Source organism: Pungitius pungitius, chromosome 10, assembly GCF_949316345.1.
Source record: "Pungitius pungitius chromosome 10, fPunPun2.1, whole genome shotgun sequence".
Taxonomy (NCBI): domain Eukaryota; kingdom Metazoa; phylum Chordata; class Actinopteri; order Perciformes; family Gasterosteidae; genus Pungitius; species Pungitius pungitius.
In genome coordinates, this window is record NC_084909.1 from 7,573,107 (window position 1) to 7,591,245 (window position 18,139).

General features: G+C 42.7%; 1 protein-coding gene across 3 annotated transcripts in view; it reads left to right on the plus strand.

The window, feature by feature from the left end:
- The window catches only part of LOC119229049 (bromodomain adjacent to zinc finger domain protein 2B), a 40,655-nt gene that overhangs the window by 10,251 nt on the left and 12,265 nt on the right, over positions 1–18,139 (plus strand). For all 3 annotated transcript variants that reach the window (XM_037489142.2, XM_037489143.2, XM_037489144.2), the window contains exons 3-14: positions 10,096–10,251; positions 12,085–12,270; positions 12,508–12,639; positions 12,860–13,044; positions 13,154–13,366; positions 13,646–13,935; positions 14,350–14,506; positions 15,043–15,670; positions 15,823–16,107; positions 16,781–16,841; positions 17,778–17,886; positions 18,019–18,120. In XM_037489142.2, coding sequence (XP_037345039.2) covers positions 10,098–10,251; positions 12,085–12,270; positions 12,508–12,639; positions 12,860–13,044; positions 13,154–13,366; positions 13,646–13,935; positions 14,350–14,506; positions 15,043–15,670; positions 15,823–16,107; positions 16,781–16,841; positions 17,778–17,886; positions 18,019–18,120 — 2,502 coding nt within the window. In that variant the 5' untranslated portion in view covers positions 10,096–10,097. The remainder of the gene's footprint in view (positions 1–10,095; positions 10,252–12,084; positions 12,271–12,507; positions 12,640–12,859; positions 13,045–13,153; positions 13,367–13,645; positions 13,936–14,349; positions 14,507–15,042; positions 15,671–15,822; positions 16,108–16,780; positions 16,842–17,777; positions 17,887–18,018; positions 18,121–18,139) is intronic.

Below are 18,139 nucleotides of genomic sequence, written 5' to 3' on the forward strand. Positions count from 1 at the left end.
CAAAAAGCAAATGACATTGAGACCCCAGTTTAATATGTATGTATTTCAGCGTGATGGTTGATTTCATTAGCAGTTCTCATTGTTATGCACCGACAGTCCTCCTGCGGTAAAATGGATATTGTATTCACTTAGCCTGAATATTCCTGGAGGAACTGTTTGGATTTGAGGGGCTCCCTTTAGAATAAGTGTTGTCATTCTGATTATTATTATAATATCCATATAGAACAAACGTATCTTCACTCATTCTAGATGTCTTGTTTTACATCTTTTTTTTTTTTCTTACAACAAATTAAAAAAAATTCATTAATTAAAAAAATTAACTCGAACCATGTATGCTTTACACCCATGTTGTAATATCTATGTTAATTGAATAGCTTGGAGATATGTCATTTAGGTTAGTAGTATTTTTGGAAAGTGGTGGGAAAAACTGGAATTTTAACCTACATAAAACTTGTCTGGTCATTTACCGTTAGGCCATGAGCCACTCTCCCATGTGCTCAAATTCTTAACCGCATCTTCCACGTTTCGTATAGTGACTTAAAAAGCAGCTTTTTAAATGTCTCACATACGGGAAAGGTGTTCTTCAGTCTGTGGGGAGGGTGAAGAACTTTTCCATTAGTGCAGCTTTCTGTGGTGTATGATTCAATTTCCTCTCATTTCTTGTCTGAAAATAAAATTTAGAAAGCCGTGGCAGTACAGCTCAAAGTACTTTTTACAATATACACTCACCGGCCACTTTATTAGGTACACCTGTCCAACTGCTCGTTAACACTTAATTTCTAAGCAGCCTATCACATGGCGGCAACTCAGTGCATTTAGGCATGTGGACATTGTCAAGACAATCTCCTGCAGTTCAAACCGAGCATCAGTATGGGGAAGAAAGGTGATTTGAGTGACTTTGAACGTGGCATGATTGTTGGTGCCAGAAGGGCTGGTGTGAGTATTTCAGAAACTGCTAATCTACTGGGATTTTCACGCACAACCATCTCTAGGGTTTACAGAGAATGGTCCGAAAAAGAAAAAACATCCAGTGAGCGGCAGTTCTGTGGGCGGAAATGCCTTGTTGATGCCAGAGGTCAGAGGAGAATGGCCAGACTGGTTCGAGCTGATAGAAGGGCAACAGTGACTCAAATAACCACCCGTTACAACCAAGGTGGGCATAAGAGCATCTCTGAACGCACAGTACGTCGAACTTTGAGGCAGATGGGCTACAGCAGCAGAAGACCACACCGGGTGCCACTCCTTTCAGCTAAGAACAGGAAACTGAGGCTACAATTTGCACAAGCTCATCGAAATTGGACAATAGAAGATTGGAAAAACGTTGCCTGGTCTGATGAGTCTCGATTTCTGCTGCGACATTCGGATGGTAGGGTCAGAATTTGGCGTCTACAACATGAAAGCATGGATCCATCCTGCCTTGTATCAACGGTTCAGGCTGGTGGTGGTGGTGTCATGGTGTGGGGAATATTTTCTTGGCACTCTTTGGGCCCCGTGGTACCAATTGAGCATCGTTGCAACGCCACAGCCTACCTGAGTATTGTTGCTGACCATGTCCATCCCTTTATGACCACAATGTACCCAACTTCTGATGGCTACTTTCAGCAGGATAATGCGCCATGTCATAAAGCTGGAATCATCTCAGACTGGTTTCTTGAACATGACAATGAGTTCGCTGTACTCAAATGGCCTCCACAATCACCAGATCTCAATCCAATAGAGCATCTTTGGGATGTGGTGGAACGGGAGATTCGCATCATGGATGTGCAGCCGACAAATCTGCGGCAACTGTGTGATGCCATCATGTCAATATGGACCAAACTCCCTGAGGAATGCTTCCAGCACCTTGTTGAATCTATGCAACGAAGAATTGAGGCAGTTCTGAAGGCAAAAGGGGGTCCAACTCGTTACTAGCATGGGGTACCTAATAAAGTGGCCGGTGAGTGTACTTGTATTTGTTCTGCAATCAAAATACTTCTACTTCTCCACTTCATTCTTGTATTCTGCTATTTTTATTTTTGATTAATAGTTATAATATCTATGGTATGCATACACCACGCATCTTGACTGTTTTTATGTTTTTTTTTTTATCTGAGGGACCATGATCTTAAGGCAAAGTAAATGTTATCAGTCAGAGTATTTTTTTGGCATGCAACAGGAGTGTTGTGTAATTGTATGAATGATGTGTACATGAGTAAGCATCTTCTCTTCAATCTTTTTTTAAAAACAATGCAAAGCCTGACCGTAGTTATAGTGTAGTACAACCATGTTTCACATCTATTAAAATAGTGCGCTCATTATTGTGGCCAGTGGTGTTCAGTACAGTCATTTAAACAGCGCTCCATGTCACTATAACACACACACAGTCTGAAGATCTGCAAGCAGAAGATGGAAATATTCATACGTCTCTTTTTGTGACTACGGCTCACCGGCAGACAGGAAATTGGTTATTTTACTCACACGTTCATCAAAATAGAAGCAGTCTGATGTGTATCCCAAGTGACTCTCCGCCATGTATTGAAGGCACAACTGCGTGTACCGTGCGCTTAGTATTAAGTCTCCAATGAATTTCAGGTGCTTTTAAGTTCTACGAGACTCTATTCTTCCTCGTCTCAAAGCCATTGTCTTGTGTTATCCTGCAGTAATTAGTATATTTTAAATAATGAAATGCAGCATTCATTTTGTAGTCTTTACCTCCACAGAACTTTTATAAAAAAAATAAAAGAATATATATCCATCCATTTTCAAACCGCTTATCTTGCACACGGCTGGAGTTTATCCCAGCCAACTTCGGGTGAGAGACATGGTACGCCCTGGATCGGTCGCCAGCCAATCGCAGGGCAACACATGAACAAACCATCCACACACCTACAGGCAATTTAGAGTTCCCTATCAACCTAATCCCCAGAGCATGTCTTCGGACTGTGGGAGGAACCCAGAGAGAACCCAGGCAGACACTGGGAGAACATGCAGACTCCACACAGAGAGGCCACTGGGTGGAGTCCAGCCTGAAAGGCAGTGCACATGTTGTGTGGGCAACTTTGCAATGTCCATTTTTAACAAGTTCCTTTTCCACTTGTCTGCTTGGGAAGCTCCTTTTTTCCCCACAGACTATATTTATTGCATTCATTTTTGCCGCCACACACTAATTATAATTCGAGGGTTCGGTTGACGAGATAAGGATATAAAGCAGAACATAAGCCTTTTGTAGGTTGTGCGCCGCAAACAAATAGCGTGTTTTTCCCCCCCCCCACCTTATGTTTAAGCTTAGGCTGGCCGACGGCGCTCATAGCTCTCTGCATAGCTCTGCTGCTCACGACACACTTGCAGCTTGTTGAAATTCTCACTGCCCACTTTCAGCGGGCTCAAGACAAAAATACTGCGCATTAGAGTCTTGAGAACGTGTCAAAGCTGGGAAGTCTCACATCAGTCAGAGTTTCAAGTGACTCGGCCTCATCCTGTCTGGAAGTGTTGAGGGCCCTCGTTGTCTTTTGTGTTCCAAGAATTTGTTACGAGTGGTGTGGTTCTATACGTCGAAGCAACTACTGTTGGGAAGCGATGCGTCGCCCCCGTGCAGCTCCACTAGAAGGTTGAGGCTTGAGGTTGCGTCCAGCTATTGAAAATGGTCTTTTTTTTTTTGGCAGTTGAGCTCTAATTCTGCAGTCCCAAGTGATGGAGTTAGAATTCCTTGTCGTCTCACTTTTTCATTGACCTTCAATTAGGACATTCAGTGTGTGTGCAAACCGCACAGGTGTTTGTTTCAGTGCAACCGGCACGGCCTGCTTCAATAAGGCAGTGGGCATATGGACACTGTGTGACTAATGCTTTGAAAGGGACACTCGGGATCTGTTTTATTGCTTCATTTGGCACACCGCAGTCCCACTTCCCATTACGGTTGCCATGTGATTTATGTTGTGCTCTTTGGAGAGAGAGAGGGAGAGATGTGGTGGGGGGGTAGAGCGAGGAGTCTGGAATGAAAGCGCCCTGATAGGGATGTTTACCTTGATCCTTGCTGCCTTCTATTTCATCTTGGACAGTGACAGTGGGGAGAAATGGGTTGAAGCCCCGTTAGGCCCCATATCTTCCCGCACATAACTGCTGCTCCTTTGATCCTCCAAAGCAGGACAGCGTTATTGACACTGCAGTGTCGAGCCTTAAAGACTCAGGGAGCCTTGGACTTTTGTCCTCGCTGTCTCTGGCATGATGCATAGTCAGAATCACACCATCAGATATCAGCCAGTCACCTTCCACCCACAGACGACGAGCACACACTCGATTGATAACGACTGCAGGCAGATTTGTGACATTCTGTCATTCTTTAGCATAATTAAAATGGCCTCCTCGCAGCTGTTTTTTTATTTTTTAAACCATATAAATAAGATTATGACTCAAGGATGTTTTTGTCATCTTTTAAAGTTGAATGTAAAATTGTAGGAGTCCTTTGTCCTGCTGCATGTTGTGCATAATGAAGAATTAACTTTGCACCAGCATTCTACTTTCATGTTTAATACGTCGCTATGCTTCCTGTCAGATGATTGCACCTGATTTGTATTCAAGCAGTTTCTTTTCCTGTTTACATGCAAATGCACACCTTTCACAACCCAATAATATCAAACTGCAATATTCACCTACTGAATTTGTAGAATAGTCACAGTCCAACTGCACCGCCACGTTGCTTTCAGAGTAATTGAAGTGATGCAAACAATATTTCCTTTAAACTGCTATTTTTATCACACACATTAGCACTTGATATGTGTCACAAAGTAGACTATTTTAAGCTAACTAATAAATGTGGACTCCACCAACACGCATGGCTGTTTCTGAGCAGTGGCATGTCAACATTTGGTAAATAACAAAGGTTTTCATTCATAAAAGAATTAGTGTACCAAGTCATTAATATGTTTAATCAGTGGTTTCCAAAAAAGAATTATTCCCTTACCTCCAACAATTGATCATGAGGACATTATCTATTGGGTGTGCAGAAACTTGACCACAGAAGCAAATGCTTATTTTAACACAGCCTGCAGCAAGTGATGCAGGATTAAACAAGGCTGGTATAGCTATGGTAAATTCTGTGATGTTTGGTGATAATAACATGGTTATTATCTGTAGGCTTGCCGTTTCACTTCCCACTGTAAAACACTACAAATACCAACGGGCTGCATACTGCCACAAACGGGAATACGATCGCTTTCATTTGAATCAACACATAACCAATGAAAGAATCATACAGGGGTACCATTCCCCCTGTACCACCTGCATTTTCCAACAGCTTAATGACAGTTGATTACGAGATGCAGGCAATTACTTGTCCTTTTCTCTCACTTCACTCCCCCCCCCCCCTCTTCCTTCTTCCCTGTATGTGTCTAATTAAAAACTGGAGGCTGAGCTCCACGTTTTATGGCTTTCTGTTGATGGGGGCGGCGTAATGCAGGACCTCTAGGAACGTGTTCATGATGGATGTCGGACTGTGTGAAACATGTGGAGCCCTACCCCGCCCTTACAAGAACAACCCTTCACGAAAATGATCCACAAGCAAACTGTGCCAACACCACTGTGAAGGACGAACGCTCTTCTTGAAAGATTTGTCACACTGAGGCTTCGCATCATTCATCAGAGTCCATTTTTCCTGCGTATCTACCCGCACTTTCCAATGTGTTTGTGGTTGCGTTCAGTATTTGTTCGAAAACAGTTGATGCCATCAGAAATGAATTCTTTTGGCGTGAAGGTCCCCCTAAGAGACGGATGTGCCTCCAAAAACGATCATAAAAGAATGCCTGCCTGCGTTTTGAGGTAACTCAAGAGCAAGAAATGGGATCGCCGTCCTCTCCGTACGAGCGCAGGGCGGATCTCACTGCCGCGCTTGCGGTACGCGTGCGGTACGCGTGCTTCCTTGCAGAGGAGGTCAAAGATGCGATTGCACTGATGCGGAAATGACTACGGCTGAGATGGAAAAAAATCTGTGAATAGATGGTGTTTGAAGGTGTTTAGTAGGACCGGGGCAGGCCTCGCCGAGCATCACGTTTTAATGACAGGCGACTGTTACAGAGCCTCCCCATCGGCTCCACAGTGTCACCAGCACTGCTCCTCCATCTGCCTGCCACCGGTTATTGTCACTAGACCCGTCGCTCCAGTCAACGGTTTAACGCGCATGCAGCATCTTCACTCTGAGCCTCTGGACAGCAGGTGGCTTTCTTTTTTCATATGAGACGGGGCAGACCTGAGATGAATGGTGGACCGTGATGCAGGGTATTGATTGTTTGGCGCTGCCATGGTTTCCCTGTTGATCACTCTGCACAGCTCTCCTGACGACATGCTTAGTGTATCATCAATCAACAAAACACCCAACGAAAAAAAGTATGATGGGAATTTGGTTTATATTTTCTCATTCCTTCTTGCAAATATAAGGGTGAACAACTTCTAGGTGGCTGCATATATGTGCACATTTTCCTTAAAAATATGAATACCCTTGTCCGATTGACTGTATTGCACACATTTTTTTTTCCATTGGAAGAGAAGAGAAGCCCCCCGTCCTACCTGACGACTGTGTGAGTAATGCTGTGTATACTGTAGTTGTGTCCCTAATGCAGGTCAATCTGAAGTTTCCTTAGCTGGTGGGAAGCGGGTGGGGGGTACAGAGCACTTTATCACTGTCCAGATGGAGTAAGAGTCAAGGCCAGGAACAATAACTCGTCATCAGAAGACCTGGGGAGACTGTAGAACTGATGGAAACTCATAGGAGCATGCTACTCTAACTGAACAGTGTGCTTCTGTAGGATGGGGGCGGGGGGGGGGTGGTACCATTGAACATGTGCATCTACTGCAGCCTCAGCGACCACACAATCTATTTTCTTTCTTTGGCCGTATAAAGAGTGGCTGACATTGAGCGCTCTTATTCTGTGCGTGTGTGTATGTCATGGTCATTGTTACATCACCCTTTGGTTTGTAGAATGTCGTTTTGGAGCCTCGAGTTTTGGTTTTTGTCGTCGCCCTCTAGGATTACGGCATTTGCTGTGTTTTTTTCTTTTTTACTGTTTAGGTGGATGATGGACACCAGCATGATTTGAAAGGTTTAGGAGTGCTCTGCTGCTTTGGAAAAAAAAAAAGGAACCATGTATAGAATAATTTGGAGAGAGGTTGACGTCTAAAGGGGTGGGTCTAACATTGTGATGTGGGGCAATGCTAATTAATATGCCACCATTAATACATGGCAATTAGTCTGAACTTGACGTGTGTCTTATTTGTTTCGAATTGCTGTTTGGCTACTTGCTCTTTATTTCCATCACATATTGTAGGACAAAGGACCTCTATGCAGCTTTGTAATAAACAGTCGACCCTCTGACACACCAGCTCCCATGTGCCCTCCCATTGGCTGAAAAGACGATATGTTTGCAGTCCAAATACTACCCATCCACGCTGATGTCTGTTACTGGGTTATCATTGTTGGCATCAGCCATCTGTTGTTGTGAAAGAAGATAACGTGGACAAGAAGGAACACACAACGGAAAACGAATGCTTATGTGTATTCAGTAACAACAGCGTGCGGTACAATGTACACGGCTCCATCACACGCAAAGACAGGCACGGCTGGAAAGAGAATGGGAAAAAAACTCAAATGTACATTAATATTCCTGTTAGTTTAAATATCGGTTGAACCTGACAGCCTTTTTTAAAGATCCAAATTGCTGACAATGGTAGGAGAACCAAAAAGCTTCAAAAGAAGAAAAAGTACACACTTGATTTGCTCTGAGGCCAACTATGATTTCTGCTTGGCTGCTTCAGACAACATGTTGGGTTTGTTGGTTTACGATCTTCACAGCTGGGAACTTCCTGTGTTCGTCTGCGCGTATTCTGCTTGGCGTTTGATTGGTCCTGTTTCAGTTTCCCTTCACGTTAGAAAGACTGCTAAAATAGCCTGCTATTATGCCCTTAAAGCTGAGATTGACTGGCAATCCGATGAAGCGCTTCAGCTTCATTCTGCATGGTCTACCCCTGCGTGCTGCCACGGACCCCAGCTCCCCGTGACGTTTAATAGTATTATGCAAACAAGCAAATTACTTTGTTTCCAGCCACAAACCCTACATTATTTGATGCCCTCTTTTTTTTGTACAAGCTTGTTTGCATTGCCAAGCTAGAATAGATTATTTTATGTTTTTCATGCTGGATGGACCCAGAAACGTAGTGCTGTTATTATGAGAAATGTTCTATAATGTGAACGTTTGCATGCAGAGTGTTTGGCTAGATTACTTATTTAAAGGGCTTTAGCAGCCTACATTCAAATGATTGATGGCGTCTTTGTTTTGTGCTTTGTCTCATTAGAGTCTCTTCAAAACTGTTAATAACTTCATTGTTTTCCCTTTTGAAGAGAAATTTGTATTCGGGGACCACGAGCTGAGTTCTTCGTGTGGAGTCGTATATACGTGGACATGACTTTGATTCATTCAATCAGTCATTCTTCCTATACCCCCCCCCAAACAACACGTACGCACAATGTACATTCTGTTTTTCATCGCACATGCTTTCATTAGCTCAAGAACATCCATCCATTAAGTTAATTTAGTTTATTTATAAAACGCCCTGCACTTGCTGCCTCTGGTAGTATTTGATAGCTTACATCTTCAAGCTTATTACCACTTGTTAAACCCATTTCAATTCTTGGTAAATTAAGTTATGGTGGTCGCAAAAAGTCTTTTTACCTTCAGAACATTTTGGTTGACATGTGAATTCATCTCTAAATCAGTTTTTTTTTTACCATTTTATAAAGGAGCAACTTCTCCAGAAATGTGACTGGTCTTGTATTCATAGAAAATTATTATGCAGTTGAAAGTAATTACCTAGTCAGAAATAATATCTTCAGCAAATTGCTCAAATGAATAGCTACATTGACACTAACATTTAGTATGAATGTTTTTGTGACACATTTCTATCCATAATCTAAAAAAAATACACAATATTAAATATTTAATTTACTTTGTTCCGATTCATAATTTATTAGCAAAAAAGTGTTTGTTTTTTATTTTCATCAGCATATCTTTGAATAACCGGTGAAGTGTGATGTACCAAGGTCAACATGACACTCACGTTTTATTTATTTCTTAATGTTGATTTATGAATATACATTTTTTCTTTGTTTCTGACAAACTGGCACTAACACAGGAGATGTTGGCCTTTTTTCAGTGAAGCGCGGCTGCAGCTTTCATGTCATTTACGTCTCATCAGTCCTGTTTCTGGTGAGGGATGATACTTGCTATTCACAGGGTGGCTTTGTCTCCTCAAATTAATCAGCCACTCCTGTTTTCTTGTGCAGAGGAGAATCACCAGGGAGATCTAGAAAATTGTTGGAGTAATGTACTCTACAATAACAAAGGCAGACTGTAGCACACAACCTGGAAACGTGCGTTAAAGAGCATCTCTGATGGGGGCTTTTATGATCAGGGAGAGTCAAAAGAGGCATACGCACATCTTTAAACAAACGCACAGATTTTACCCTATTTTTATTTAACGTTTTTATTCATCTTGTGTATTTAAAAAAAAAATGTGGTGTTTATCCTGTAGCTTTTAATAAGATATCAAGAAAATGTGGGGCTGAATAAAAAGCACTGTAGTACTAGAATCTCTGGCATGATTTGGACCAAGGGTAGAGAGGCAGTGGTCTGACACCATGATTGCAGCTCCTGTTTATTCATTGTTGTGGCCTTCATGTAAAGATTGTGGAAGGGTGAATATAAATGTGTTTAAGAGCTTGATAACTGGCTCCCTGCTTTATTATACCATTTGACATTGGCGTTTCATAAAATAATCCATAATTTGTAAATCCAGTGTTACAACTAGTTTGTCATATTATTTTATTAAACAAAATTGTATTTACCAATCACTCAAAAGGCAAGAAAACGAGTAACAATTAAAAATTGTTCTAAAATTGTTTAGTAATCAAATGTTAGCACTAATACCACCACAATACAATAAACGATACAAACAAATAAATGACATTTAAGATGTGTGTCAGGGGGGTTTGTGGGAATAAGTTTTTCTTTTTTCTTAGATGCAAGAAAACAAATAGGGAAGATAATTGAGTGTTGACTGAATTGTTTTTGACAGATATGGAGTTCGGAGAGCGGCTGACCTCCCCATCATCAGCCACATCCTCCCTTCACATGGCCTCTTCTTCAGCCAGCTCCTCCCCTGCTCCACCCCCGACGACCAAGTGCAGCGCGGCCCCCATCCCTGCAGGCGGCTCTCCTCTCACCACCTGTGGTACGCACACACACACACACACACACACTTGTAGACGTGCACAAAGTCCAAATGAAATCTTGCGTAAGGTTAATGGTTTTGATATGTTGGATTTTGATTCTAATCATTATTTTTAAGGTTGATGAATCATTTTTGGTGGGTTCATTTGAGTGTGCAATGCTTAGTCACAAACAAAACAACCTTAAATCCACCAGCTGTTAATACATGTAAATTAATGCACCATTCCGACTGACTTTAGAATAAGTTTGCACTTTAGAACCACACTTTCACAAACTTTTCATAAAAATTAAGAGGAGACGTCCAACTAAATCATGTTGGAAACACTGAATTAAAATAGTGCCACAATAAGGGGGCTTAAGACACCTTCTCTAAGTCTTAACATGTTGGTGACAATTTGATAGGAATGGAAAGGCCGAATTAACGAATGCCTACAATTAAAAAGCTTTGTGTACGCCCTTGTGAATGTCTTTTGACAACCTTTAGCTCCAGTTTATCCTGTGTGATTTGACGCGTCTGTCAGCCTCTCAGTGTGGTTGCAGCTGCCAACATCCTCTTGTTTTCTTTGAATATTAATTGTGGTCAAAGCCATTATGCATTGAGAAGCGGTGATGCATAAGCTGTCAGATTACCCCTGACCACAAAATAATGTGCAAATTTACATACTGTGGTTTTTGATTATTTTTTTCCTTCATGATAAGATGCACCAAAAAGTATTTTTTTTCCCCCTTTTTTTTCGCTGTGCTTTCACAATGAAGAAGACATTAGAGACATTCTCATAAATTATTCATTTCCAAACCCCCACACCAAACGTGCACAGAAATTTCCCAGATAATTTATTTTGGACTGAACACTAAAGCACATTGGCACCTCTGTAGTAGCATAGCTGTTATGATTATCAAGTAAATTCTTTTAAGAGATGTCCTATCCCCTGTGGGAAGTGGGAGAAAGATGCCAAAAGACCAGATGTGGTTACACCCCCTTTAAATACAATTGTTCTCAAGCTTTCATACCCTTAAAAGCTTTGTAATTGCTTTAGGTGAGCGTATATAAGAAACACGTTTATGCATCCCCTCCTTGTGAATGTAACAGCGTTGGAACATGTCTGATTCCAGAGTGGCATTTGAGAAAAGGCATGACCTGGTTATTAAGAAGATGGTAAAATATTAAAAAAAATATTTGTTCCTGTACAGCCGGAGTGCAATATGAAAAGTATTTAAGATTATGCCTGAGCTGCTTTTAGGGTTTCTAGCTTCTTGTTAACTTTAGTTACAATTCTTTTATCAATTTATCTTCCCAGATGAACGGGTAATGATAGTAATGCGCTTTAGTAAGACTCTCTGATTAGCCTTGTTTTAATTTACAATTATGTAATATGTAAATGTAATTGGATTCATCCTTGCCCAGGGTTCTTAAAACTTGCTGTTGATGGCACAGGAGATTTTACAAGTATCCACCAGAGAAACGTGGCCCAGTGTTTCCAATTCCTCTCCAATCAAAGTAGCAACCTGCAACTTCCCCAAAAGTTATTAAATCTAGCAAGAGAGCTGCCAAGCTGGCGACAATGACAGACTGCCCCTTTGGGGTTTCCTCCAATGCCACTCCCCTAAACTGATTCCTATGGTAAGGTAAACATTTTTATGATGAACATAAAAAATAACAATGGCAGTTGTTCGTATTCAGAAATGTTGAGCTGGCGCCTTGTGTGAGACAGTTTATTTATACAGTATATCAGGATAGACCATCTTCCTAGATAGCAAGATTATCCAGAAAAAGAATGTGTGAATAATGGAATGGAATTAAAGGGGCCTTTGAACTGTGTCCTTTGTTCTCCAGGCCATCTGCGCCAGGTAACTGGGGATGAACGGTTAAATATTTCTGGCAGCTCCAATGGTTTTCCTTTGGTCAGCCATCCAGCTTTCGGGCTCTACACATCAAGTTCAGGCCGCTCTGAGTTTGGAGGCCTTGGAAGTCTGGGCTTGTCCGCCTTGGCTGCTCACTCCCAGTTTGGTACATTTCCAGGTAGGAAAGTAGGTGTGTTTGTCCGTCTATGGAATAAAAAGAGCAACATTTGCTTGCGAGTAGTGCTGACTGTTTTTCAAATTTGTCCTGGAAATTATTTTGGTAACGGAAATAAAAAGTATGAAGAATAGTTAAATGTCGCCATGATATCTGTTTGCAGGCTTTTAAAGTGATCACTTCAGCTGTGATGTGTCTTGTGGATTTGAAGTTCATTTGTGACTCTTCCCTCTCTTCCAGACTGGTGGAGGCTATCTGAGGCTCATGCCAGCAGAGCAGGATCCTTCTTTCCTCCTCTTCTAGGTCTGCATCCCATATTTGCATCAACCTTCAAAGGCTACGATCCCACTTACTTGCAGTCACGTTCCCCAGGTAACAAAAAGAGGCCGATCCTGTCTACGGCATTCCGTGTTGTTGTAGATTAAAGAAAAGTAAAGCGGCGCCGCAAAGAATGGTTCCCCAAATCCATTTTTGTAGAATAGGTCAGAATACTAATGTTGATAATGAGTATTGTCTTGCTTAGGTGTTTTTGTCTCGTTGCTTCTTCTCAGAAGTTTCTATCTAAAGAAATGCACAATTCCCGTTTCTGTAGGCGTAATTGGTACGGGGAATGGTAGGAGTGGTTCATCTCCTACTGGGAACTCTGCTGTGACCACCAGTTCACCTCCAACAAAGGGAAACACTGAGAAAACGAAGTCTGACAGTAGTCGGCGTCCGAAGAACAACCAGGACCAGGGCCAACTGCATACGGACATCACACAGAAAACAAAAGAAAAGGTGAATGCTCAGCACTACAATACACTCCAATAAGACACACATCACTGTTGTGTTGTTCCTGGTCAATATCTCCTATTTTACAAAAGAAATGTGGACTTTTATCATTTAGGAACCCAACAAAAGGCTACTAGAGACTTCCAGTATGAGTGGCAGCCAATCGGGCTCACTCTCGGATAGCTCCTTCAGTGATGGCGAGGAGAGCAGCTGTGATGCAGAAGACATGGAGGAGGAGGATGACAATGATGAAGATGATGACGATCAGAGCAATGACAGTGGCAACTCTGATTCCGAAAACGACAGTCACAGGAAAAGGAAAGTCAAAGTAAGCGTCTCAAAATATCCACGTTTGAATATTTCGCAGCATACTTTGCTTTGAAATCACTGGACACCAAAGACTTTACAATAAGTCCTATTAGTAAGACTTTTATGACAAATGTCCTCCCTCTTCAGCGCTGTAAATGTTAGTTGGTTTGTCAAAAATAGCCGAAGTGGTGGGTGGCAAACTGGGTGCAAGTGCTAGCTGACAGAGCTGCCACTGTGGGGCCATCCCAGTAGGAGCTGACATGACACGCTGTCTTTTCCTCGTCCTCCTCCCACTCAGCGGCTGACACAGAACACTTGTGAGAGTAAAAAGAAGAGACCTCACACCGCTGATGGAAATTCAACTCCACACAGTCAGCCCGACGCCGTTCCTTTGGCTTCCCCGTACCGCCCGCATTCCTCCTCCCGTCCCGTCGGCCCTTCGCAGTCCGCACCGCTGTTCCTCCAGAGCCCCGGGGCCGTCGAGGAGGAAGGCCAGCAGCACATCAGCGTGATCCAGGCCACGGGGTTGGCGGCCGGCAACAGTCCCCGAGCGCCGTCCCACAGGGAGGCCTCTCCACTGCCCTGCAGGTTCACGTCCAGCCCCGCCTCTGTCTCCATCTCATCTCCACACTTGCATCCCTCTACCTCTAGGAGGCATTTTTCCTCATTTGATCCCACCAGAGCATAAGATAAGACCAAATAATCCTTTATCAGCCCCACAGGTGGAAGGAATTCACAGCAGCGGGGTGGTGCGACAAGAGACATCCATAGAAAACAAATCAAAAAAGCTAAACAAGTACTATAAATAATCAAACAGCAGAGGTACAATAAATAAGTAAACTGCAAATAGAATTGCACGCATGAGATTGGAAATATAACGTGTTTATATCTGCACAGCGTATTTTTATTGCTCATACATACATTGATATTAATACTGATTTTGCACATAGCTCTGTCTCTCTGTTCCTCATGGAAGCCTGATTGCCTCTCTCCTTTATCCAGAACAACAACCCTGTTGGCCTCCAAAAAGCTTCAACAGAAACCAAAATGTCTGATGCCTTCTCCAACGCACACTCAGCTGGCTGATGGCATGAAGGAGAGCAGTGGAAACCTTTCGGATGATCGATTGTCTCACTTGAAAAGTTTCAATTTGAAACGGGTGAGTTATATGCGTGGTTCACCATTGCGTTGCATTTGCCGTATTTTTTAATTCAAAAATTCTGTCCACGGTACGATGTAATGAAATCGGGGCTTTTATTACTCTTGAGTCCGACTGCAACATGACAAGAAGTGACAACACATTTAGCTCTATCGGGAATACTTCACGAAATTGACAAGCAATTACGCTCTTTTACTCTTTGGGATGTTGGTTATCAGCAGTTGAGTCTGTAAAGAGTTTTAATTCATATGATGGTGGTGCATTAAATGGAGGCTTTTGATTGAGTATGACAATAGCAACAAATACAAGATTACAGCTATAGTCTCACAATGGCACAAAGCCAAACAATTTGAAAATATTTTCCACGGCAGTCTTTTTCTCTTTACTGTGGTTGACAAGCTTGAGCTCGCTCTTCATTGTCTCTTGTTACACCTTATATTCCTTCATTTAATGCCAGCTGTAATGTGAGTGACAGTTTGTAATTACTTTTCTTTTTTTCCTGTTTTTTTCACTTATTCCCATTTTCACTTATAAAGCCCCTTCACTCCACAAAGCAGGCGTTCGATCTGCGACCTGAGAGCCAAAGCTGGTATAAAAGTCACACAAATCCAGCGTCATCCTCATCTTTGCTGACACAGCATAAAAAATTGTCAGATACATTCAGCAGTCATTCGCTGCCCCTCCCACACAGCAACGACACCAATCTGTTCCTGAACCACCACCTTAATGGAGTCACCCACAACGCCGTGCAGGACGCCCCTTTGGCTCTCATCACCAAACCCCGCACCCCTAGTAGCACCCCCAGTAGCACCCCTAGTAGCAAGCCCCTCCTGGTAGCCACCAGCCCCGCCCATCTCATGCCCATCAACCTGAGCACATGCACTAAGGACATGTCCGGCAGCTCCGTTTCCCCACTCAAACCGTCGGCCTCGTCGGGTCTCGCTCACAGACCAAGAAAGACGAGCACCCCCAGGTCTCTGCAGGAAGGAGACCGCCTTGCTAAAACCAAAGCGTCCTGTCCAGCTCCAGACGTGGTGCGCGGCAGTGAGTCTGATATCCACAGCAGCCGGGACTCGGATGACTCTCTGGGTGATGACTTTGATGACGATGATGAAGATAATGAAGATGATATTGACGATGAAGATTCTGGCAGTAGCCTGTCAGGTTAGATTAAACGGACCTTAATTGAATAAACATATTCCATTGACAACCTGTTATTGCCGATATGAGATGTTAGATGAGTCTTGGTTGTGCGCAGAATGCTAATTAGGGCATGATTTGTTTTCCCCCTGTGGTCACACCGATCTCCCCTGTAGAGTCGGAGAGCGATGTGGATAGCGACTGTGCTGGCTCTGAGGATGACATTAAGGAGCACAGTGAGACCGAAGCCGACAGCGATGCAGAAAGGACCCCCCTGAAACGCGCCAGAGCGTCCTTGTCCTCGTCGAACCTCTCCGCCAGCCGCTCTCTGCTCAACCTGCAGATGATCAAGCCTCAGAGTTCACCTAGTAGCCTTCTTACCCCCAGCACGGTGACCAGCTCGGATGCACGGAGTAACCACAGCACCACATCGCCGTCCTTCACAGTCGCCCCACAGTCAGGTAACACCTAACCCTGATTAAAAAATAAAAAACACATTGCTTAAGTGCAGGACGGCTTCAGTTTACAATTGAATTGTCAGCATGGTATTCATTTTTTCCCTTAACTTTGCTCACTTAAACTACCCAACCGTTACTGGAAAATGACGTTTACTTCCCATTATAAGAACCATCTGATGCCCAACAGTTCCAGGCTGAAATGCTCTCTGAAATGGATTGTGACATTGTTTTGATGGTCTCCAGCAGCCTTTGCTTTATTAAGCCAGGCAGGTGCTTTACACATCTGGTATTGGATGAGTCGCTGAGTATATATCATTACTGACAGAGCTGGATTCTTACTTGCTGTATTGGAAAGTTATGTATTTTTAGGTTTAACATTTTAAACTACAGAATTCAACAGTTTATTTAACACTATTACTAGACAGGACAGGCATGTGCCTGTTTTTTTTTTTTACTTATGTTTCAACGGTCTGAATATTGGTTGTCTAATATTTGATGTCCATTCCACTGACCTGCGTTAAAGTGACATTTGGCCTTTTAATATAGAAAATGGTTCCCTCCGTTTGATGTTTTATATTCGCGATAACATTTTGCCCCACTCCTTGGTTTGATATCTGTAAGCATGGCAGATTTTGTGGATTTGCTTTCAAGCTCTGTCATTTCTCGTTTTTTTAAGGATCTGGAAAGAGGAGGAGAGTAACCGATGAGAGAGTTCTGCGGTTGCCTCTTGAGTTTGGGTGAGCTACTCTGCATGCACTTCATATCAAAAGAAATACTTGGAGGTTTGACAGTCAGGCTATGTTTCATTTGTCCTTGATGTTATTCCGGAATTGTTGCTGTTCATGCGATCGCTGTTGTAGTAAAATGTCAGCTCACTGAACGCTGACGAGGGACCTATCCTCAAAGGTCATCTACAGCCTTTGTGATCAGCCCAAGACGCAATCATCCTTTGGTTTGCCAATAAATTGTGTTGTTTTTTTGATGAACACATTCACATTAGTAATAAAAATAAACACTTCTTTCTCTAAACAAGTACTGTTCTTTTTTTCCTTTGCAGACAAAGCAAGATGTTTATCTGTCATATGTAGTTGGAGCATTTCACTGTAAATATGAAACCAACCAATTAGAGTTGCTGATCTAAAAAAAGTGATGTCTTCATCAGAGGTATTACAAGCACAAAAAACATCCATTTAGGGGCCTTTTAAAAACTTTACTCTTGAGCAGTAGGCAGGAAATGAAATGAGGCCCAGCACCTCAGCATCAATGGGTTAATTGTATCCAGCCTCAACACAGACATGCAACATTAGTAGCTCCCTGCCCACAAATTCTGCAGCCTTGGATCCGAGTGCCTTTCATCTTCTAAGGATGTTTTTCATCAGCTTGTTCACAGGAAACTGAGGCCGTTAGTCTGTATATTAACCCCTTCTCTGTGTGGGATAACCGCCTACATGTCTTGCGTATGGCTTCTCTCCTGCGGAGGACATGGGCCCTGAGGGGTGCTCGGCTGTTTCGGAGTGTGACCACTGGCAGGGTCATCACAACATCATTAGTATAGTTTCCTTCCTTATTTGCTCGCTGATGTGTATTGTATCCGTCCCAATGCTGAGATTAGCGTCAGTCTGTCATTAATTGAACGATGTGGTACTAAATGGGGTATTTCTTTTGTTTTTCAGGTGGCAGAGAGAGACCCGTATAAGGACTGTGGCGGGTCGCCTGCAAGGAGAGGTAGCCTACTTTGCTCCATGTGGGAAGAAGCTACGTCAGTATCCGGATGTCATGAAGGTGAAGTTAGTTTTGTCTTATTGATCTTGAAATTAGGTTAAAAGCCTTGTATGATTGCATATGCTCACTACAGCAGTTAAAATGGCTGAAATGAACCTCTTTAAGTTGTATGTATTATTCACTTGTCTACAGTACTTACTTCGAAATGGAATAACTGAAATATCACGAGATAATTTCAGCTTCAGTACAAAAATTCAAGTGGGTGACTTCTATGAAACCAGAGAAGGACCAGAGGTAAATGCTTTTTTTTGTG